General features: G+C 60.7%; 1 protein-coding gene across 1 annotated transcript in view; it reads right to left on the reverse strand.

The window, feature by feature from the left end:
• Positions 1-24093, reverse strand: part of KDM4B (lysine demethylase 4B) — a 132845-nt gene that overhangs the window by 17525 nt on the left and 91227 nt on the right. Inside the window, exons 10-12 of the mRNA XM_073887231.1 lie at positions 12467-12663; positions 4909-5010; positions 4219-4418 (exon numbers count right to left, since the gene is read on the reverse strand). Of these exons, the coding sequence (XP_073743332.1) occupies positions 4219-4418; positions 4909-5010; positions 12467-12663 (499 nt within the window). The remainder of the gene's footprint in view (positions 1-4218; positions 4419-4908; positions 5011-12466; positions 12664-24093) is intronic.

The raw sequence follows: 24093 nt of genomic DNA on the forward strand, positions 1-24093 counted from the left end.
AGACAGGGCTGAGGGTCCCAGCCGGGGGTCTCTCCAGCACGTGAGCCTCTCCCTCCCCCGAGAATGGCAGGGACCACCCCACACACTCAAGCTGAGGCTCCTCCAGCACTTTTTTTGAGGGGTGGGGTAAATCACAGCCAAGTCCCCACCCCCACCCCAGCCTCAGATGTGAAAGGCCTGCCTGGTTGGGGAGTACACCTCTATGGCCCCAAAGTTCACCAATGGGAGCGCACCAGAGCGCCTGGTAGGTGCAGGCCCCTGAGTTCAGTGTCTGCGGGGATGCTGCTCATGGAAGCAGGCCTAGGGAACCAGCAGAGTGGTGCCCCAAGTTGCTGCCCACTTTAGGGACCCCCCACCCCCGCCTGGGAGACCTGGTTCTGGTTCCCAGAGCCCAGGCCACCCCCACCGACGCCACACTCTTCCCCTGCAGAGCCTGAGGCAGGGCACGCCTGTGGCTGAGGCCTGGCTGGACCGTGCTGGGGACATGTGTCCCGTGTGACCGGACACGCGTCCAAGCATAACGCACAGCCCCTCATACACTCAGGCCCGGCCTCCACCCCTTGCTGGGTGTAGCCGCCCAAACATCCATCACACACGGTCAGGCCACTCCGGACCCCCGCAGCTCCATCACTGTGCACTGCCCCCGAGCCCCGGGGCTGGGCCAAGCTCCTTGAGGCCCTGAGAGGTGACGGCCCAGGGTCTAGAGCCAGTCTGGACCTCAGGGTGGGGTCCCTTGCCGCATGCTCGACCTGGGAGGGACAACAGACAGCAGAGTGGTAGAACCAGCGCTCCTGGGTCCTGGCGCTGCCCCCACTTTGGGAAGGGACCGCGGCTGTACCGAGCCACGGGGTGGGGGGATGAACTCCCATGAGATGGCTGGGACCCTCCAGGAGGAGGCGGCCCCTGCTGACCCAGCAAACCAGGGCGGACAGGGGCTGCCCTTCTCCCTTCGGCTCCAGACCCCCAAGGTCAGGGGTGGATGTGGGAGGAGGCTGCTGGTCCAGGTGCCCCAGGGCAAGGGCTCTTCCCGGACAACCCGGCCGCGAAAGCGGGGTGGGGGACCCCAGCAACCAGCCCTGGCCCCTTGCAGCCCTGAGGAGGCTTCCTCCTGGGGAAGGTCAGTCCCCGCCCCGTCCCATGCGGAGCCCCAGGCGCCTCCACGCCTGCCCACCACCTCCCCCAGCGTGCTGCGTGGAAGTAACGGCGTTCACGGTCGTCGCTGTGCAAACCCAAAACAAAATGCCTACTGCTCACGCACAACATGATCCTCAGCACTTAGAGCTTTTAGGGACATTAAGCAGGTATTAAAAGAAGCCTAGAAAGCACTTTAAAATCTTCCACTCGTTCCCTGGACATGTATTTGCCATCACCCCTGACTGCGAGCACTCGTTTATTCAATGAATTCAGTTAGCTTCCCTCCAACGGCTTGAGGATGGCTCACGGGATGCTTCTGCCTGTGGCACAGGGCTGTGGCCGCCACAGCCGGCAGCCCAGAGGGACCGCTTCCTCTCTAAGGAGGCCACACAGCCCCGATCCCCCTTCCTCCAGGCTCTGGCGTGGAGCAGGGACAGCGTGCCTGGAATGGGGGAGTGTGCCGGCCCTGAGCAGACACCGCCCCGCCCTTCCTGGGGTCCATGTGCCCCGAGAAGCTGATGGGGCCCCCAGGGTGAGACTGGGGAAGAGGGCAGGGCGGGGTTGCAGATGCTCGGAAGGAGGCGTCTGTTGTGCACGGCCCCTTCCGGGCAGCCTGCAGCTTGAGAGGATTACTCTCGGGGGACATGGAGCCCCCCCGCTTCCACCTCAGAAAAGGAAAACGGGAGAAGAGCCAGAGGCTCACTGGGAAAGGGGCCTCGACGGGCCAGCTCTCGCTGGGAATCCCGAGACTCGGGGAGACGAGGCCCCTGGCGCCCCCAGGATGGGACTGGGCACGGACAGCCAAGAACCGGTGACCGCCCACGCAGTGGGTGGTGGGCATGGGTGGGAGGCGGTTGTCTTTAAAGAGTCAGTAGATTTGGGTAAAGATCCGGTAAAATTAAGTTAGCAGAAGAGAGCCATCATTCCTTCACTAAGCAGTTGGGCGAGCGCGGTCGGCGGGCGCTGGTGCATGTTCTCCGGGCTGTCCCCCGGCCAGCCTCAGGCCAGTCTGCTCAGGAGGGAGCAGAGATGCCACTGGCTGCGAGGTCTCCTTCCGACGCTCCCCAGGAGGGCCCCACTGAAACCCTCATCTCTCCTGACCACCCGACCCGCTCAGCTGAGGAGTCCCCACGCGCTCCCAGCCTGGCCTCAGTGAGCCATTCCTACTCAGGCAAAAAGCCTCGTCAAGCTGGAACCGAATTCCCTACCACCAACCCCCACGGGCGGCTTGTCCCTCAGCCAGCCTGACCCTGTGCCCTGGCATCGGGGAGGATGTCCCTCGTTTGACCCAGCCCACACCGCCCGCCCAGGCCCAGAGGACAGGTCCCTCACTGCTCCAGCCCTCCCCGGCCCCGCCGGCGATGGCCTGCGGAGTCTCCCGACTCCTCAGGCCAGAGCCCCAAATGGGCCACATGGCACGCTCCTCCCTTACTCTCCCTGTGGCTGCATGGCCTCCAGGTTCAGATGCAAACACCTGATGAGACACCAGGCTCTGGACCCCAGAGCCCAGCTCAGAGAAATCATGATTTACCCAACACAGCCCTGGCTCTGGCCACAGGATCCATGTGACGGGATATGTGTTTGGTCACACCCATTTCTTAGGTCCCAGGGCACACACGACGGGGGTGCAGGGCCTAGAGGCCCACTGCTCAGGAACACCCACGTGCCCCGCACCCCTACCAGCAGGGAGCCACCTGGGGCGGCTGGGGTGGGGGTGGGGGGCGGCACTGTGTTTTCTCCACTGATTTCAGCCATGCTTTCTTCCTGTGCTCCCCAAATTCCCGTTGTGAAGTCCTAATCCCGGAACTCGGACTTCCGGCCTCCAGAGCTGTGAGGCCGCGAACTCCTGCTGCGGAAGCCCGCAGTCCAGGGTCTTCATTACGGCTGCCTCCGCGGACCCGAGCACCCCCTACACAGGGCACCGTCCAGCTGGGCGTGTGTTCTGAACTTGAAACAAATGGTGTGTGCCCTGTGACATCCAAGGCTACGTCTGAGAGTCACCACCACCCGCCAGGACAAAGAGAGGTGGCCCCCATCTCTGCCACCTGCACGGCCGAGGGCCCTCGCTCCCGTCCTTCCTGCTTGCCAATGGCCAGTCTCCTGTCTGGTCGGGCAGGCTGGCCTCTGCTGACCCCTCTCCTTTGGACCCCTTGCCCTCCATCTGTACTGGGGTCAGCACCCCAAAACCCGGCTGGGAACCCTGAAGGGGCTGCGTGAACCGGCAGAGCACTGGGAGGAAACCGTGTCTTCCCAGCAGGAAGCTCTCCGACACACGTCGCTGCATTTATACGAAGGCGATTCTTCCTTTACAAAAAGTCTCTAATTTTTCAGTAAAGCTCTTTCGTTTTCCGTTGGGTTTATTCCAAGGAACTTTACTTTTTGGTTTCATTTATTACAAGTGGCATCTTCTTAAAAACGCTGTTTGCAGGCAGACCCACAGCTGCTCCCTAACGGGAGCCTTACCACCAGCCCGTGGGCACACTGGGGGTGCCGCGGCCAGTCTGCTGAGCAGCACCTCATCTAGGCCTCAGACTGCGCCCCGGGGCAGAGTCCCCTGGGTGTCACATCACCTCCGTCAGCAGCCACGGGGGGCGTCCCAGCGGAGTACAAGCACAAGGCAGGCAGGGCCGTGCTGGGCTCACTTGTCCCAACAACCAGCCACCAAGACAGAGACTGAGGACCCAGGCGGGACCTTCTGGTGACCTCTGCAAGATGCGGCTGCCAGGATGATCTGCCATCCAGCCCAGTCCGGCCCCCCCTCACCCCTGGGGAGCACCTGCTGTGTGCACACAGGGGAGCAGCTGAAGGTGTCAACGAGGACAATGACAAAGCGGCAGCACCACAAACTGTCGGCATGGGGCACCTTTCCAGCTCACACAGTTCACTATGCCAGCACTCCAAAGCCCCGTACGGGGTCACGGTGCGTTTCTGAGACCCTTCCCCACCACACCTCCACAATGCCAGTCAGCCGGGGGACGAAGCAACTGGATCGGACTCCTAAGAGCAGGGACCCTGTGGCCAGGGTGACCGCTGGCTCCTCCCGGCAGCTGGGGGTCAGGAAGGAGACCCCCAGGCCTGACTGACCTTCTGTGGCCTCAGCCTCCCGACCCTGCGGTGGCGCTGGCTGGGGCTCCTCCTCCTCTTCCTCGGCGTCCGCCTCCTGCGAGGCCTCCTCCTTCAGGCCGCCAGGCTCCTCCAGGAGGGTGGCCCCGGTGGCCCCCTCCCCTGGCGACTTGGGGTCTTCTGGCTTGGGCTTCTTAGGCTGGCTCCTTTTCCGGTGGGACCTGGAGAGGCACGGTCATCAGACAGGAGGTCAAATGACTGGGAGAAGTCCCATCTGTGTGCCCCACCACCCAGCCTGCAAAATGGAGCCCCGGACGGCGCCCCAAAGTCACAGGGTCCAGGGCCAGCGCAGCTGGCTCAGGAGTAGGGGGACGTGGAGGGGGGACAGGCCCGGGGGCCACTGGGGCAAAGCGGGTGCTGATGACCAGGAGGTGGGATGACAGGGGGTGCTGGCTCGGGGACAGGGAGGTGGAGGGGGGACAGGCATGGGGGCCATGTGGGGCAGAGCGGGTGCTGATGACCAGGAGGTGGGATGGTGGGGGGGCGCTGGCTTGGGGAGAGGGAGGTGGAGGGGGGCTGCGTGGGGCAGAGCGGTGCCAATGGCCGGGAGGGGGGGGGGGGGGGGGTGGGGGGGGGGGGCGGGGGGGGGGGGGGGGGGGGGGGGGGGGGGGCAGGTGGAGATGCCTGTGCACAGGGACAAGGTGGACTTACGGCGGCCCCGGCCTCCTGGTCTGCTCTTTCTTCCTTTCTAGACTGGCCTTTCTGTCCTCCTCAGTCTTTCTCCAGTGTCTGTTTTCTTTCAGACTAATTTGTCTAGAATGTAAACGTCAGGGAGTTTTTCTCTAGCACTTCTGCTGACTCCCCGGACGCCTTGTCTAAGGGCCTGGCCTTGGGCACCTGCCCGAACCCGTGCTCCGTGTCCCTTACTCGCCAGTGGCTGGGGCAGGGCCCAGCCTCGCTCAGGGCTGCGATCATCTGGGGGTGGCCCTCGGCCTTCCGCCCCAAGTGAGAAGTCACCTGAGGCTCAGCCATGGCTTCTCAGGGCAAACCAGAGAGAATCGGTTAAAAAGGAAGGAAAGAATACAAGCAGGCTGGATGGGACTGTAGATCAGCGGCCCGGGCCGCCCTGTCCAGCCCTGGGAACTTTCCAAGGAGGAGACAGGGGCTGGGATGTGGAGAAGCCTGCTTTGGGCAAGTCACCGGCACCCTCCAGGGTTGGGGTGACACCCCTGTGGGGCCTCAGGCTCAAGCCTCAAAATGCACTAGCCTTTCTTCTCCCTGAGGGTCAGCAATGCCAAGAGAGCCGCTGGCTATGGCTTCCCTCCCTCCAGGGGCTCTTTGTGCGGCCCCAGTGAGGTCAGTTTGGACACGGAGACCCCATGGGGCTCCCCGTGGCAGCCGCACCTCCAAGGACCAAGAAGTCACCAAGCAAAGCAAGGCCTTGTAACTGGGGCTGGGTGGGGGACCCGGGGAGGCCTTGAGGACTCCCAATGCCAGGCCCCCCATTTCCCACCCAGGGGTGCCCACGACAGCCCTGCTGTCCCAGGACGCAGGGACCTGAGAGCTGCCTCACCACCTTCCCCATGCCTGCCCCTGCCGGCTCCCGGGGGGGGCCTCTCCTAACTGTCCCCTAACGCTAACTGCTGCCGGTCCCTCTCACTGCTCAGCTGCCTCGCTTGAGGGCCCCTGGCTTGCCACTGCTCATCTCCCCTGAGCCCGGGCAAGGCCAGGCTGACAAGCCCCGGGTGATGCTCGCACATGAGCCACTCCAATGACCAAAGGCGGAAAGCAGGGAGCATTCCGGGGGAGGGAGTGTCATGGGCAGAGGCATGGCGTCACACACATCATGGCGTGCACTGCGGGGGGGTGCGGGGTGGGGGGGGGCAGGAGAACGCGCAGGTAAGGAAGGAGGCAGGCAGGAAGGGGCACGGGAGCCAGGGGAGGGGGGGGGGAGAACGCATTCTACCACCATGGAGCCAGGGAGGGGGGCCCTCCACGTCGTGGAGCCACTTTGGGGAATGCGGCCCCACCTGGCAGCAAGCCCCAGGACGGCAGCAGGGCGCAGCCGGCTTGCGTCACCAGCTGTCACCCGAGGAGGGGCTTCTCTCCAGGTCTGGGGATGCCACAGGACAGGGCGCGCACGGGCGAACACCCGCGCCGGCCCCAGGCAGCAGCCACCAGTAGGGCGTCCTCCTACTGCCAACTCACCTGGCCGTGGTTTCCTGCAGCCCCCCTGCCCCACCCCTCCCCCGGCCCAGGAACTGGGAGGCCACCTCGGATGCTGCCCGCCGCTCGCAGGGCCGACCAGGGGCGGTCCTGTCGGTCCCAGAGAGCCTAGACCTTCCCCGGCCCCCAGAGCACCACGGGGCTCAGAGCGCTGGGCAGCCCCAGCCGCAGTACCAGACCCCAAGCCCCACCAGGCCTTGCTAATGCGGAGACCCCCAGAACGGGGCGGAGCCAGACTGACAGACGTAGGTGGAAGGCCACCCCCCCTCCCGCCCCTGCAGGGTGGGAAAAGCAAGCTGAATGTCAGCATGCAAAGAAGATACCCGTCTTGTGAAAACGTACACTGGAAGAACGTGTAGCCAGTCTGTCGGAGTGGCAGGAAGAGGCGTCCACCATGCACTTCGGGTCATGCAGTGTGGCCACAGCGGCACCCCCGGGCCAGCGCGCCAGATGAGCTGCCTCCCCCACTCGTACTTGCTTCCACGTGTCTCTGCCCCGCCACAAGCACAAAGGCTGTGGCCCGGCACCCTGCCACCTCCAGGCCCCCCCGTGCTCCCTACGTCTGCCACTGCGGTCAATGTGGTGACGTTCAGATGTCCCTTCTCCTGCCTCTGTAGGTGTCATTCATCCATGAGCGACACAACTGGTCACTCGCTCCTCCTGGAGTTGGGAACTGGCCCGTCTTAGATGCTTAGCTTTCCTGGTGATCTCCAAGCTTGTGGGTGGCCTCTGACGCAGGGCGTCCCACGCTCCTCGAGGACACCAAGGGACCTGCCCCCGTGAGACTGCCTAGGAGGCTCCTGCGTGGGATCCGGGTCCCTCAATGTGACGTCTTTCGTGGTTGACACCCTTGTTTGGCTGGAGCACATCCTCCGGTAGCTTCCTCAGAAAGAAGGGAAATCTGAGGCTTCCCGTGTCTAGAATGATCTTTATCCCCTTGCACATTTAGTTTGGAATTTGGCTAGGTACATCCTTTTGGGTTGAAAATTATTTCTCTTCTGATTTTTGAAGGCCTATTCCTTTGCACGTTAGCTTGTAGCATATGTCCGATGCCTTTAGGATCTCTTGTTCTTCATGTGGACCTAGCTGTTCCTTTCAGAAGCTTTTGGGACCTTCTGTTTAACCCAAGAGTTGTGAAACTGCCTAGTGACGTGTACATTGTATGGATCATTTTCATCCTCTGTGCTGAACTTTTTAATCTGGAAATGCAGTGTTTGGGTCCCAGGCAATGTTCTCTCCTCTCTTTCCAAAACACCTCGCAGAGGCCCCAGCTGCTCAGGAAGCCTCTGTGGCATGATCTCCCTGTCCTCTGCTCGACTTCTCGGCCCTGGGAGACACCTCAAGCCGACTCCCAGCCCACCTGTCTGTCCACCTGGAGCCAGCTCTCCCCGAGCTGCGCAGGCTCCTCCTCACTGGCAGGTGCACCCCTCAGTGACCCCCGGGTGGCTAGGTGTCTGGCGGCTCACCACACCATCTCCTACGTGGGCCCTGTTCTTCTCTCTGGTTGGAGACGCTCACACCCCATCTTCTGCTGGAGATGGAGGGGTGGGGGCCCTGAGCCCTGAAGCACCTCACACTTGGCCTCCAGCCCACTGCGGTCCCTGGCCCAGGAGGCGCCCATGTCTCTCAATCCCAGGCCTTTCCAGAGTTCCCGGCACAAGCCAGCCTCCTCCCTGTCTGCCTTGGATCTGAGCTTCCTCTGTGCTGCAAAGGTGGGGCTCGCTCGCCCGCCCTTTCCTTCCTGTCCAAGTCTGCAGACACGGCTCAGCAGCCGCCTTCCCTCTGCTGTTCTTGGTCACTCCTGTGTGGTCGTCGTGGTGATGTTCCAGGAGTGGGTAGAGCAAAACCATGCACTTTACCCTCCAGGCTTGACTGCGGGTCACTGCTGTAAGTTCATGGGAACCAAAGACTGGGACTAAGCCCAAAAACCGACATTAATGTTTTCAGTGTGGAAGCAGGTGTCCTTGGACCTCAGACGGGAGGAGAGGCAGTGTGGGGGCTCCTCCTGGACCCCCACCCAGGCGGCAGGCTCCGAAGGGCTCCTGGCCTGGTCAACAGAGGGCCCAAAGCACCCAAGGAGCCAGCTCCGACAGGACTGGCCGCTGCCCAGGGCCTCTGCTTCCGCAGGGGAGCATCCGGGACCGCCAAGGCCCCTGGAGCCAGCACGGCCGCTGCATCCGGGAGCAGGGGGCCAGGAGCCCTGTGCCCAAGACCCTTCTCCACACCCCCCCCCCGCCCCACCAGCCGCAAGACACGCACTCCTCATTCACCCCCCAGCACTGCCTGCCCCCAGAGACAGGCAGGCGAGCAGCAAGGAAAGGATTTCACCTTCAGAAACTGTGGTGCATGCTCTGCTCTGGGGGAGAAAAATCGAGGTAACATTCAGTGGGCCACCAGGGCAACAAGCTCCTTGGGGCCGTGGAGCTGGCAGGCCCCAGGGTCACAGGGCTTGCTCCTGAGAGGCCAGGAGGTGTGTCTGTGGGAAGGGGCTCAGGGCCAGGGGCGGGGCCGGGGCGGGGGCGGGGCGCTGGTGGGTACGGGCTCAGACATGTGGTAACCTCCAGCCAGGCTCAGGGTGTCAGGCACAGGGAGGAGAGGAGAGACAGGCCGCCTGTGGGTCAGCAAGCATCGGGCGGTGGGAGGCTGGACCTGGACTCCCTGTTTCCATTGTGACATGAGGGTGGTGGGGGGAGAGTGGCCCAGGTGGACAGGTAGGGGTCAAGGTCAGCTGGAGCAGGCAGCAGCTGCGGCGGGATAAGACCCGTGGGTCCCCGCGAGGGAGCGTGCCCCTCTCCATCTTCCCGTCAGCAGACGGCTGAGCAGGGCCGGCACGGGTGTCGTGCAAGGCTGGCGTGTGGCCGGTGGACCACGCACCTGCCGGAACGTGCGGTCGATGGGGGCCACTTCTCAAAGCCTTTGTCAGAAGTGACAAGGAGCCAAGAGGAAAAGACAGTGTGCACCCGGAAAAGGGCTGTTCGTTCAGAACAGGAGGAGGAAGAGCATGGAGATGCTAGCCCAAGGAGCCGCGCATCAAGAGGCGGGAAGGTCACAGCTTCGTGGCGTTTGTCACGGGGCGGGGTCAATTCACACGACCAGATTTCGGTGTGGATCCTCAGGGGGGCCACAAGTAGGGTGCAGATCATTTCTCCCGGAGAGGCCAACACCTGGCTTCTGCTCTGAGGCGATGTTTGGGGGAGGGGGCACGCTGTCAGAAGGCTGAACCTTTGAGGGGCAGGGGCCTGGCTAAGCTGGTCTGAGCAAGGACCAAGGAGAAGCTGCAGGTCCCAGAGAAGGAGAAGGGGCCACAGGGGGACTCAAAGAATGGAGGGGAACAGCGGGCACGTGAGGAGCCCACCCCAATGCCATGCCCTTGCTCAGGGATTTCACACGGTGTCTGGGGACATCTGTGGTCGTCACAACTGGGGGTGCTCCTGGCACTGAGTGGGTGGGGGCCGGGGTGACTCCTTAACCTCCCACAGTGCCCAGAATGTGCCCTTCCGGAGAGTGATCCGGCCCCAGAGTCCTCAGTGCTAAGGAGAAAGACCTGGTCTGAGGACAGAGCCAGCATCACCCTCACCCTCACCCTCTGGCCCAAGCCAAGGATGCTCAGGGGGAGACATCCCTCCCCCAAATCAAACCCTCTGAGGCTCAGGGGAGCTGGCACAGCTGGTCAGGGCAGAGCACCACATGACCAGGAGAGAGTCACATCGGACTCCGTGACAGTCACTGAGCTCAGGCCAAGGGGCAGGGGCATCCAGCTTGGCCTTGAGTCCTCAGCCCGCTTTTTCTGAGAAAGGCCCCCCAACCCCTGACTTTAAAGAAAAAGAAGGCAATCAGCCATATTTTACATACTAAAGGCTTTAAAGAAAATGCCCTCCTTGGGAACAAGCCTGGTTTGTACTCCAGTCCCCCTGGCTGGTTACTACAGCTCCCCTGGTCGGCAGCAAGGGAGGGAGAGATGGAACACAGGAAGACTCCAGAAAGCAAGAGTGTATGACAAGGGTGCTGGGACAGTGAGGGGGTAGCCCAGGCAGAGCGGGTGGAGGGTGCTTCCTCTGGCACAGAAGGTTCTGGACCGGCCGGCTGGGGTCCCTTGTCCTCTGGGCAGGCTCTTCAGACTGCCTCTAATGCCACTCCATTTCTGGGATATGATGCCCGTTTATTGGCAATCCGCTCTGTTGACCAATTAGGCTGAGCCACAATCAATTAGCCGTTATGCAAATGCACGTCTGGCCTGGGAGCTAGCCTTCCACCAGCTCACTCCTCGCTTTGTTGCAGGCTGGCCTCACCCAGAAGTTGCTCCCCACAAGGAACATAGGGAGAGCCAGAAATCAAAAGGACAGACAACAAAAGAAAGCAGAGAAAAAAGAGACTCACCTTCACGAAGGCTGTCAGGAGCAGCTGTGAAAGCATTCCGGAGCTGCCGGAACATTCTCAGAGAGAGGGGCCCCAGGGTGGGGAAACCATGCAGTGAGGCTGAGACTGCCCAAGATTCGCAGATTCACAGACAGACACGGGGTAGCAAGAACAGCCCAGTCGGGGGCAGGCTCTGGGCCGGCACAGCCCCTCAGCCAGGATGGTTTTTCCCAGAAACAGGTCCAAGGGTGTCTGTCCCCGTAGGGTGCAGGAGTGCCACCAATGGGGCTCCCCCGGCTCCCCAAAGGAGGGCTCTGTCCCAGCCTCCCGAGATGCCATCCACGGCCAGTGGGGACAAGATGAGGCTGGAACGGAGTGGCTGCAAGTGGAAAAGCTCTCCCCGAAGGACAGATCCACCTGCTGCCTGATTTGGCAGCACCTACCAGCTAAGGATGGTGATGATGCTTTTGAACGGCTCACAAGGTGACAAGAATGGTCCTACTTGGCGGCAGGGGAAAATGATATGAAATTCCAATCTCAGCGTCCGTCAATAAAGTTTTACCGGGACACGCCACGCGCACTGGTTTACGGAACGTCTACTGTCTACAGCAGCTTTCATGCTGTCGAGCGGCTATGAGCCCGTCAGGCCCCGCACCGCACAGTTCCAGCTCAAGGCTGGGGGCCCAGCAAGGATGTGCTGAATGTTCTTTGGGCACCAGGAAGGAATCCGGCGGAACACTGTCCTGGAGCACTCAGACCCGGAGAGCCTGGGCATTCCCACAAAAAGCCAATGGACCAATATCCTGGGTAGCGGGGCGCCATCGGGCACTGCTGCCGGCTGTCTCTCATTCCTGGCCCCAAGCTGACTCCCCCTCAGCCCAGACCCGCCCCTCACGTCCCCACAGTCTCGGTGACATGCCAAGAGGGTGCTGTCGCTTTGCCTTCTCCCCCACCCAATGCCAGGCATGTGGCCCGGCGGTCACCATGCTGGCCTGGAGGGATCCAGACTATAGAGAGGGGCCCTCCGAGCCAGGATGGGGGTGTAAAGGACATCCGTGGGGGGGGCAGGATTCTGCATCACGGCCATAATCGCGAATCCAACAGCAGGATTTTGAAAGTGCCAAATGAGCATCCACAGACGCAAAAGGGCAGGGGCGCGGCAGCCACACAGGCTCCAGCACGAGACCTACCATCGCTCGGAGCCAAGAAGGGACCCGAGCAGCCCTGCCACGCAGAAACAGGGCTCCCGTGTCCAGGACTGTCACAAGAATGACGGGGACAGCCTGTGTCCTCTCAGAGAGGAAACCGTGTGGCCCAAGGGCCAAAGGACTGGCCTCCCAGGAGCTGGTGAACGAGGAGTAGGAGGGAACCTGAGTCCCTGACAACACAGACACCACCTGCCCCCAGGCCCAATGGCCATGTTCGGGGAAGTCGAGGCCTGAGAAACACATTTGCAGAAGAGACAGGACGGGGAAGAGAGGAAGAGAGCAAGGAAGGAAAGGGAAAGGAGCAAGGGAGGGGAGGCAAGGGAGGGGGAGGAGGAGGGGGAGGAGGAGGCGGAAGGGAGGTGGGGGACAGCTTGCAGCCACCAGCCAGGTGGAGAGTGGGAGTGGCTGGGGCAGCAGTCACTTACTGTCACCAGCAGAACCTGGCAGGGCGCAGTGGCTCAGGCTCCTGGGTGACTCACCTGCGTAGGAGCTTGGCCTTGAGTGAGGCCCGGGAGGCGCTCCAGGTGCTCAGCTCTGGGCTGCTCAGGGCCGTGGGCCGGGTGTGGTCGAGCACCGTCAGGTCCTTGCCTTGCTTCCACAGCTCATACCGCTCTGGCTGCAGGATGCGCACGAACACGTCCATGGAGATCTTGACCATGTCCTTCCGGCACGTGCACTGTGGGGGGCAGGGGACATCTGCTGAGCCCGTGGCTTGCGAGCCGAACAGGGGCAGGGTGAGTCCCACCCCGGCCTCTCTCCTTTCTAGAACCTCTACTCCAGACAGGAAATGGCGCCTTTCCGTCCCAAGTGGAAGCCGTGCCCTCAAGTGGCAGCCTCTGGCCCACTCCTGTGGGGTCACAGCCCCCGCCCAGCACGAGGCCCAGGGAAATGACAGCAGACCCTTTGTGGGGGACCCGGGGGTCAGCAGGCAGACAGACGCAGCTCAGTAGCCCCAGGTCACGAGGGTCCAACCTCCAGCTGCCCACGTGTCGGCTCTAACCAAAACCTGCCAGCTGTCGGACACGCGCCCCCTGCAAAATGCATGTGGAATGCTTCCCAACAGCAGTCATTTCGAAGGTTAGGAAGAGGAGAGAGCGGTCAGTCCCAAAAGGCTGAGAGCAAAAAAGGAAACAAGTGATTTTAAGAAGGTGCAGGGCACCCAAGGGCGCATACGTGCCTGCTCCTGGTCTCTGCCTCGCGGGTTTGGGGAGAGGAAGCCAGGACTCGAGAGACTCAGTGGCTGCCCCAGGGCGGCCAGAACTCAGACTGAGAGTGGCCCGCTGAGGCAGGGGGTGGGCACAGTGTACCAGGGGGGCCTGCAGCAATACTGCCTCGGAGCAGAGGGTCCTCTGTGTCTGGGAGCTTCGAGCATGGGGCAGACAAGCATGGCGAGGACAGGCTGAAATGGGGTCCCTCTTGTCCCCTCTTCTGCTGTCTAGACCCATCCCTCTCTGTGCCCTGAACAACTCCCACAAGCCACATGTTCCTGGGGCCTCTCCTCCATGTCATCGCATCGTGGTGGCCCCCAGTGCCGGGCACCATGCAGGAGGCATGCAGGTGTCCCAGGGACACTTAACACCTTGGGAAGTCGTGGGTCAGAAAAGCCAGCTAAAGATTCCAGAAGCTGGGCTCCAGCCAGTGAGCCAATGACCTTCCTCCATCAGCAGGAAGAACTCAGGCAGCCCTGGTCTCCCGACTTACCTGTGGGATGAGACCAAGATGGGACTGGAAAATCAACCTACTGCAAAAAGGGAGAGAAACTAAGGAGCCACTGGTCTAGGGCAGGGCTGGCAAACTGTCCATAAAGGGCCAGGCAGTGGCCCAGTCACAACCTCCCAACTCTGCTGCCGTGGCTCAGAAATATCATAGGTAATACATAAATGAATATGTATACCAATAAAACTTTATTTACAAAGACAAGTGAAGGGCCGGATTCGGCCCAGGGCCTGGTTTGCAGACTGGTCTAGACTCTGGAGAGTAACGCAAGCCCTGGAAGCAGGTGGCCTAGGGGACCCAAGGAAGTGGTCTTGACCCACGGGTGCCCCTCCTGCCTAAACCGGACACAGTCCTTGCCTCCTTATGGGGACACATATACCCAGGAAGGCCTGTCCTGCGAGCACTGACCAGAAGCCTCAGGGCATCCACCCTTCAGGGATGCGCCCGGGGACACCCGCACTGCAGCCCCTACAGCTCCAACTCTGAATGCCTGCCTGCTCAGAACGCTCTTGGCCCCTCTTTCTGCCTCCCTGTCAAATAAACAGGCTTAGGAGAGGCCCGTTTCCAAAACCATAGCTTAAAACATGTTTCCATTTTAAACACACGTCTCGCCCTCCTTCACAACCGTGTCACTGTCACTGTCACTTTCTCAATGGAAATGGCAAGAAAGAAAGGATGTAACTGGATCCAGCAACCGTGCCCCCTGCCCTGAGACAAGCCCTTCCATGCTTGCCCCATCACTGAGGACCCCCATCTAGGTGGGTGTGGCAGGGCTGCGGGAGGGGCTTCAGGAAGTGTCCTGAGGAATTTTCTGCAGCCCCAGCTCCCACCCCCACTCCCTCCCACCCCCCAGGACTGGATCCAGGAGCTTGGACTAGGGGACGGCAATAACCTGACCACGACGAGCAAGAGGGAATATTTATGGACAAGCGAGTCCCAGCAAAAGCAATTCATTTAATGAAAAATTGCAGAAGAGAAAGGCTGGCGGTGTAATTTGGCTTCTGAGTGGCGGGAGCACAGATGGTGCCCGTGTTTCAGATTCCTGGCCCGGGCCGCGGCCTCCCCAGAGCCCCCATCGACAGCGGCTTAAGGGATTTGTATGGAATAGCTTTGCAATTGCTTTTCCTTAAGTAATTAAAAAAAGGCACCTGTGTGCACCCCGGGGGGGACACGTAGATGTGCTCCGAGGAGCAATGCCAGGTGGCCTGGAGCCTGGCCCGTGCCCCGCTGCCCGGCTGAAGCCACACTCCCTCTCCGCTGGTTCTGGCTGCAGTGGGGCTTATGGCCCGTCGGGGAGGATTCTGGAGCCTCACGGGCACCCAGGGAGCAAGCACTGGGTCCGGAGAGGGGGAGCAACAGCCGCTGGGATTTAGGACACAGCCCCATCGCCTCCTCGGCAGGGCAGCTGAGCTCCGGGTGGGGCAGGCGCGACGGAGCCACGGGCTCCCGTCGGCCCACCAGTTAGGGAGGCGAGGTTGCTAAGGCCGACAAAGAAGACCCAGCTTCTCCTCTTGGGGCCAAGCACGCCAGGCCCCCAACAGCCCTCAGCACCGGCTACCTTGTGACTGGGGCCATCACAGGTTGCTGGTTCACTGCAGGTGGCCGGGCCAGCCAGGGCAAGCACAGAGGCTCCAAGCTGCAGGGGCTGCTCGGGAAGGAGGCTCAGGGTGGGGGCAGGGACGGGGGGAGTTCAAGGCAGGCTCTTCGGGACGGCCTGGGCAAATCGCTCTATCTGTTTTTATTCTCCCTCTCCCACCCGCCCCCATCCCACTCCCAAACCAGAGACAGGCATTTTCAAGAGTCTGCTGGAGTCACTCAAGCTGAAAGTTTCCGGTGCTCTCCTACCAGCTCCCCAAGTGAGCAGCCCATGCCCTGCCCCCATCAGCACCCGCCACGGAGTGTGTGCTCTCAAAGGCAGCCGGCCGTGTCGTTAAGTGTCTGATGAGAATGGGGCACAAATGTGGGGAGGAGGTCTGAGGGGCCCCCTGCACCACGGCCAGCGCACACAGCCCCTAGCCGCCAGAACTGGCTGCCAGCCCCAGCGGGGAGCGGGAGGGTGCGGCTCTGGCAAACCCTGGATGTGGCGCAGCCACTGTCCATTCCTGTCACTTGAGGCAAGCGGGTCCCCGCGCCGCGCCTCCCAGGGACCTCCCCCAAGGAAGTGAGGAGCCCAGGCAGAGCCGGCCTCCCCTTCGGTACTGACAACACCGCGCGTGCACACAGGAGGAACCGTAAGCAGGCTGTTCGATGGCCGTGGGCAGATCCGCACGACGGCGCCCAGCGCCGCTGCTACTTGGTCCGGGGCACCACGTAAATGACAGAAACGTTCTTGGGACGGATCTGTGATCTCAAGAAATACAACACGCATGCTCACAAGTACAAGGCCCCGTCATGAACAAAAATCTTTAGAAAAAGCCAAGCTCCTTAATCAGACACCAACCATGGCTCTTTCAACTGTGGGGCCAAGCCATTTGTGTGCGTTGACTTTCCTAAATCTCTTTATTGGGCAGGTATGTCGTTTAAAAGTGGAGGATAGGCAAATGACAGAAAGCGGGCCAAATGTGGCCCATGACCCGTCTGTAAAGAAAGTTTTATTGGCACGGCCACACCCACCACTGTGTTGGTGCTGCTACAGCTGAGTAGAGCGGGCCCACGGAGACCACGTGGCCCACGCACCTGCAAACATTCACAGAAAGTTTGCTGAACCTTGATTAGAGGGGCAGAATGATTTTCACAGGGTAGCCTGAGGCCTGAGGACCTCAGTGGGGCATGTGCCAGAGGCCGACCTCGGTGAACTGTGTGAGCCCCTACAGACATGTGCTGTGGACTGAGCTGTGCCCCCCCCCCCCACTAGGTTGAAGCCCTAACCCTTAATGTGATTGCCTCTGGAGATCGGAACGTCAGGAGGTAAGTACAGTTAAACCAAGTCCTCTCCCCGCCCCATGCAAGACAGCCGGGAGGCAGCCGGCTGCAACCCGCCAGGGGGCTCTCACCAGAACCCGGCCCCCTGGCACCCTCTTCTCAGACATCCAGCCTCCGGAACTGCGGGGGATACATTCCTACTGTTTACAAGCCACCCAGTCCACGGTCCTTTGTTACAGCAGCCCGAGCTGCCTGGGACAGGTGTCCTTGTGCACACTTCCCGCAATCCTGTTCTTGACTGACCATAGCAGGCTGCACACTCCCCACCAGCTGCTTCCAGAATCCAGCTCTCACCAGGGGCCAGGAAGCACCTAGAGCCTGGTGCACAGAGGCCTGGTCTCAGGTTCGGCCTCCTCTAGGCTACCTGTCCCCCATACCTACAGCCCAATCTGGCCATTCACTGTGAAAACAGACTCCCCTGGAGACCAAAAGGACCTCAGGGGGCCTGGGCCAGCTGCCCTTCACCCATGCCGGGGCCCAGACCCAGCCTCAAAGGGTGCCCGGGGGCTTGAGAGGACCAGCCCCATGCTGTCTGGGGGGCTTTGGGTCCCCTCGTAGCAGAGACACTGGCTCCTAACCCCCCAGCCACAGATCTCACACGCTCTGCCTGGAAGCGCCTGGCGTTTTTGATTTTACGAACCCAGGCACTCACACACGGAGGAACACAAGCATGGAGGTCTCTGAAATGACAGCTAAGGAATGAAGGGGTCGGGCCTTGGGGCGCCTGGGTTTGCTCAGAACCACTGCACCTGCGCCTAGAGCAGAAGAGGAAAGGTGAACAGCAGAGCTGGCACAAAGCCTCCTGCAGCCCAGTGCAGTCTGGCCCAGAGTGCGCGTAGGTGCGAGGGGCCCGTGACTTCCTAAGGTTGTAGGTGAGTAAGAATTAAGGTACTGAGATCAGATTCAGCTACTGTGAAGCCACACAAACCCGGAGCAAGATGGTCTCAGGCTCTGAGCTCCAAGAGGGTCCCATCTCCCACGTGTGGACTATTCTGTGCTCTCAGCTGGCGAAGCTGAATCGAGGTGGTGTCCGCACGCTGGGCCCTCCCTGCAGCGGCTCTCGGTGGCATCAGGGGACAAGACACACAGCCCTCCCCTGCTCGCTGGGAGCAAGGACCCCCCGTGCACGCTCCTCGTCCTGCCCCTCCAGTTACTGCTGCTTTTGACCAGAGAGGCACCTGGGGGAGGGCCAGCGGCAGGATGCCTCCTCACCATCCCAGGAACTGACTCCCTTGGACATCTCACCAGGGGCCCCGAGGACGCTGGTGGAGACAGAGAGAGAGGGGAGGGGAGGGGAGGGGTGGGGAGTGAAGAAGCGGGCAGGAGCCTGCCAGGGCAGAAGCCCAGCCAGGGCCCGGGCCGTTCCCCAGACAGGGCGCTCCCAACACGGAGCCTCCTGTCACAGCCACACAGGCCTCTGTGACCCCCAGTGGATCACTCCTGTCACAGAACCGCCCGAAAGGCCAGGGATCTTGAGCGCCAGCCAGAGGCTCAACAAGAAGCACTCTTGTCACTTCCAGATGACAAATGACTAGAGTCACGACCACGGAGTTTAGGGGCCCTGGGCCTAATCTGAGCGCCGACCTGGGAGCAGGGAGGCTGTCACCCCAGGTTGGAAGACTGACATATCAAACAGCCCGACATTCATGCACGTCTCCCAGGATTTGCCGCTAAGACCAAGGAAAATGAGAAAACAGGGTAGGGTGGAGGTTTGCCTCTGGTTATGAGAGCAGGGGCCCCAAGCAGAGACAAATAGGGTTCTTCTTTCCCAAGCATGAAAAAATAGAAATTGGCATGTCGTCAGGCTCAGAGCAGGGGGCCCTTGGGGCCCAGAGACACTCTCAGCTCGGGCTGTCCATGCCACGGGGGGCAGAGGGCAGGCTCAGAGGGCCCACAGAGCCGGACCAGCATCGGGGCTCCCGGCACTCAGGGCACTTGGCAGCGGGGACTCCCAGGCCACCAACACGAGACCCTGACTCCCACAGGGGACCGCACTGCAGGATGATAACTGAGGGCCACCACCTCAACTCCACCTCTCCCTCTCTGGGCTTTAAAGCAAAAAAAAAAAAATTTTTTTTTCAACCTTTTCATAGGAATCAATATTAAAACCCACAACATCCTCAAGGATCTCATTTATTAGCATTCCCATGGCCCCCACTGTGCAAAGCACTTCGCCACTGCTCACAGGACGCTCCCCAGCTGCACGGGATGGTGGGCGGGGCCCGAGTCAGCAGCTGGCAGGCAGCCAGGGATTCATGGCTCCTCTGGGACTGGGTGCCCCACAAGCCCCTCTGCTCCCCATCACGGCCCAGGACACATCCAGCCACCGAGGGCACTGGAGTTTGCCCCACTGGATCCGGGGTCTCCTCTGCAAGCACTTTTGCTAAATGTAAAGAAAGCATCAACCTGCAGGCTCAGAAATGCGCCTGGCATCTTCCTTGGAAGGCTGGCGCCATGCCTTGCCTACAGCGACAGGGACAGGATGGGATGTAGGAAGTCATTTTAAATAGACCTTTCTACGGGAAGGGGACCAGCCTCATGCTGTCAGGGGTTTTAAATGAGACCACGCAGGCAAAGCTCCCAGCCTGGGGTGGGCAGGTCAGTCAGCATTGGCGCATTTCCGATCATAAAACAAGACCCCTGTCTCCTATTTCTCCAGCCCCTTCCTGTGCTACTCATCTAGCAGGAGAGAGAAAAGCAACAGAAGCGTTTCTCTGCGTCTGATTCCTAGGCCTAGTGCTTTGTTCTCAGCTTCTGAGGAATTACCCTTTACCAGCCCATCATAACTACCCCGCAAAATGACCGAAAACACACAAGACAGTGCATTTTTGTAAAGTAAGATTAAAAAAAAATTGAAAGCCAGACCTTCCTTTAACATCGTGTAGCAAATGGAGAGCCCTCCCATGCGCTGAGCTCCACCAGCTGACCCCGCCACACACACCTGTCCTCAGTGACCCTGAGGCCTCTGTGGCTCCTCGGCTGTGGGAGCCCTGGCCCAGCTGGGGTCTGTGTCCTCCTCTGCCTCCGAGCCTGGGCCCCGCTCTGTAGGTCTCTGTGGGCTGGACTTCAGACAAGGCTCCCTCGAAAGCTGCTTCCGGGGGCTATGCACCATCAGCCTCAGGGGGCTCCACGGGAAGCAAACGCACAAAAATCTTCCATAGACCTTGACCTCCCCCGACTGACACGTGGGCCCTAAATGCCTACCATCTGCAGAACTTGGGACCTACCATGTGCGGGGTGGACCCCACCGGAGAATGAGAGCTCCCATCTTGCTAGCAACTGCTCACTGATGCAGGGGGAACCCGAGGCACACACGCAGCTCAGAAGAGACTTTCGGGGACCGCCAACACTTTACAAGGGTACAGCCCTGGGAAGACCAGAAGGAGTGCAGGGTCCCACCCAGAGCACCTGCTTCTCACCCAGTCCTGTGTCTCCTTCCAGAATGTTCTCTTCATACCAACACAACATAGATGGCCTTTTCTTTTTAGACAGAGGACAGCCCACAGCCACTGTTTACACCTTGCCTTTTCCCCAGGACACATTTTCGGGGGAACGCTCCACCCGAGAGCTTGAGGAGCCACCTCACCCCTTTTTCATGGCTGTAGAGTATTCCAGCATCTGGCTGGCTCATCATGATGGGTGTGCATTTAGGTTGTTTCCAATCTTCTACATTCAAGGATACTCTATATTCTAAAATTAATACCATCACGGCTTGAGTGAACTACTAACTTCACTTCCCTCAGGTGACTCTGCTAACAGCAACCACCTCCAGGTTTCCAGAGAATGAGACATGCTTCTGTTCTTTTTGTTCGGCTCTCTTCACCCCCATGGGTGCCAGTCCACATTCTTTAAAATGCTGATTCTGGTTTAAAAAAAAAACCACTCAGCACTCCCTTACCGGCCCCCTCCCCTCCCACAGAATGTTTCAGCTTGTTTACAGGCTCCCCTCTGTGTCTTCCCAGGACCAGAGCGGTCAGGGCTCACCTGCAGGGACGGACACCCCTGACGACGCCCGATGTCAAAGTCACCGACCACACTAGCGCAGGAACGGCCGTTTCGCAGAGGCGACGACTACTCAGTCTGCCATGGTGAGGGCACAAAGCCGGCAGACACCCAGGTCCCCCGAGCGCCCTGCTGAGGACAAGACCACTCTATGCGGCTGGAGGTCAGGCCGTGGGGAGGCCCCGGGGGACACCGTGTGAAGGTTCACAGCGCTGCACACTACTCCATTCTGCATCTGTCGGGCACTCACTCAGACCCCCGAGGGGCCCCAGGCTGAGAAGTCTCTCGCTCTGGGCCCCGTTCCCTCCCAGCACTGCTGGCCGGCCGCCCTCGCTCTGATCTGTGCTGGGACACGTGTGGCACGCAGGCTCCAGAACCAGATGCTGGTCACAGTGAAGGTGGACATGTCACTGAAGGACCCACAGCAATCGGAACGACAGACGCCCCCTGGTGGGAGCTCCAACAGTGGGTGGTCTGCTGCGGGCTGCCTCAGAGCCCATGGGGTCTTGTTTGCCAAGCTTCCCCCATTTAAATAGCACCGAGCTTTACTCAGGGGCCACCTTTTTTTTTTTTTTTAAAAGATGGAACTGACATTAGAGTTTGCTCATGTAAAAGAGCAAACTGGGACCGAGAAGATGCAGCGCCGGCCTCAAGAGGGTTTTATTAAACGGACCTCAATGAAATCATCAACCCAGATGGCATCTGAGCACAGGGACCCCCACGCGTTTGCGCCCATGCAGCGGCACTGGCTCTGGGCCTCTGTCCGCAACCAGGGCGGGCGGGCCCACAGCCCACGGCCACCGACCAACGAGTGGCCCGCACGCGCGCTAGTGCGTGTGAGGCTGGGGCACCCTTGGAGACAGCAGGCCCCACACGGTGAGGCCAGGCCTGCGATGACCCCGTCGCCTGCAGAGCGGCACGTCCAAAGCCACACACCACCCTCCGCCCAGCAGACGTCCGGCACGGCCGGCAACACACGTGCCTCTTCCAGAACACTCGGGCTACCAGGCACTTGGGCCCACAAAGCGTTAAACAATCCACCCCCCGCCCCCGCCGACAGGGGCAGAAACCAAGCCGAGGAGCCCACATCTGCTCATGATGGCTCACAGACACCACGGCCCCCCATTTCTGAGGTAATTATCAGCGCTGCAGCAAGAGAGAGAACAAACCAGTTCATTAGGAAATCCACTGGAAGCTCTCAGAAGCGCTTCACAAACAAAACAATTAGGTGCATGGCTCCCAGGGCTCCCCTCGGCCCGACTATGGGCTGCCCCCTGGCAGACCCCACAGCCGGCCAGGCGGGCGAGGTCGCTGGCCCTGGACCGGGCCCGATGCAGCCTCCAGAAGGCCCGGGCTCCAGCGTCGCCCTCCCCCCCTTTCTCTGTGAAGGAAGCCTCCTCCATGTGTCGCGGTCCTCTCGGGCCCACAGGTGTGACCCTGCCCACCAGGACGGCCTGGACGTTTCCTGCCCGTCTGCAGCCCGGGCCCTCCCACCTCCATTCCGCACCGACGGCAACGACCAGCACGGTAACATTAATAAAGCGGGCGCTGGGCGCTCAGTGCCAGGCGCTTCCCAAGCGCATTCCCGCAACACTGACAAAGGCCACAGAGGAGGACACCACGTGCAGTGGAATCCACAACAAAGCCGAGAGGCCTGGGGGACCTCTGGAGCTACTGCGTGGCTGTGACACGCCACCTGCACAGGAAAGGACAGGGTGGCAGGAAGCTCCGGGGAAGGAGCGAGGGGAACACATACTTCACACCGCACCTGGCTGCGAGCCCCACGCACCTGGCTGCCCAGCGCCACAGATCACAGGGTCAGCGAGGCGCAGAAGGGCAGGTGCGTGGCCGGACCTCCAACCCAGGTGGGTCGCGGCTCCCCATTCCTCCTCACGCCTCCATCGTCACCCCCAGCCCGCCTCCCGCCACCTCCACTTGGGCTCCTGGTTAACCGCTTACCAAAACAGAAGGCCCACGACCTAAACAATTTGGTTCCCATTTTACAGTAACAAAGACCAATGGGCCTCAGGCTGGGGCTTCAAGGAGAGGCCCCACAACCTGCATGCAGTGGATCTGGGGGGCCAGGGGCCCTCTCCCCTCTTCCACACTCAGCAGAAGCCCCCTCCCTGCCGGATGCCTCTCGTGGGGAGCTGACAGTTCCCAGGGAAGCTGAGCTCTCGGCAGGCGGCGGCCCAGACAGCTGGCGGAAAATCAGTTAAGTGCACCCGGGCTCCTGGCCGCTCAAACAGGGTTTTAAATCTTTCTCGCTCTGTTTAATCCACAGTCAACTTCCGCATCAGCCTTGTGGAGTGGCCTGGGACGCCAGCACCACCTCGATGGAGGCAAGAGCCCCTTGTCGGGCTTCGCCCAGTGCCACCCACCACGGGAGCAGCCGGGGCTGCGCTGAGCTAATCCAATGTGGCGCGCAGCCTTGTAGGACTAATTCGAGTTCAGACCTAAAAAGGGTGGTGCGTGCACATTTATTTTCTCCGGGCGAAGCTGGCGCATCCCTCTGATCTCCCCCCAATAGAAATCCCACTACAAAGCCTGCCCGTCTGAGCATGTGCCCAGGGAATTCGGTTCTTGGAAATGGAGCATAGGCCTCAGGAGGCGACTCCTCTGCCCCAGTTGAGCACTGGACCCCTGCCAGGAGACGGCCGCCAGCCTGGAGACACCTGCGGGCGGGAAGGGTATATTCTAGAACTCTCAACAGGCACCTGCCTCCGAGTGGGATGAGGGAGACAGGCAGGGCGTGGACGTTCTGGGTCCTTGCTGCACTGACCTTGGCAAAGTCACTTGACCTCTCTGGCCCTCGCGAGGTCACAAACTTCAGGGTCACCTGGAAGCAGGGTGGTGCCACCAGTAAAGCGGGAGGGAGGGAGGGAGGGAGAGACACAGGGGAAAGGAGTGCTCCCTCCGAGGAGAGATCCAGCTGAGGGCTCAAAACAAAACAGCAGTAGCACATGACCAGGGGCTGGGCAGGCCCCACACTTGCTCTGCACCCAGGTCCTGTAGTGTCCTCGGGTCCCTGGACTCCTGCTCACTGCTCCACCTCTCACCCTCTCCCTGGAGGCCCAGCTCACTCCCAGGTCCCTCCTACGCACACAGCAAGTGCTCAGCCGTGCTCAGGCCTCAGGCGGCTGGGTCTGCATGTGACTTTCTATGCTCCCCTTGGTCCCGATGTGGCGGGGGGAGAACGGAAACTGGGCGGGAGTGACCTGATTTGGGCCTGTTGGCTGGTTTGGTTTATCATTCCCATTTGTAAAACAAACCCACAAAACCACCCCTACCACGACAACAGCAGCCCAAACCTTCCCCCTCTGGGGGCTGCAGGGCATTTACGGAAGAAGCCCCGAGGAAGGGCAGGATCACTCCTTCCTCTCCTGAAAAGCTATGCTTTTTTTGTTTTTGTTTTTGTTTTTAAAGAAAGCTGTAAAAAAGACCCATATCGATAGTGTATGTTTTT

The sequence above is a fragment of the Callorhinus ursinus genome, unplaced genomic scaffold, assembly GCF_003265705.2.
Source record: "Callorhinus ursinus isolate GAN/ISIS: 27379988/994484 unplaced genomic scaffold, GSC_fseal_2.0 scaffold77, whole genome shotgun sequence".
Lineage (NCBI taxonomy): Eukaryota > Metazoa > Chordata > Mammalia > Carnivora > Otariidae > Callorhinus > Callorhinus ursinus.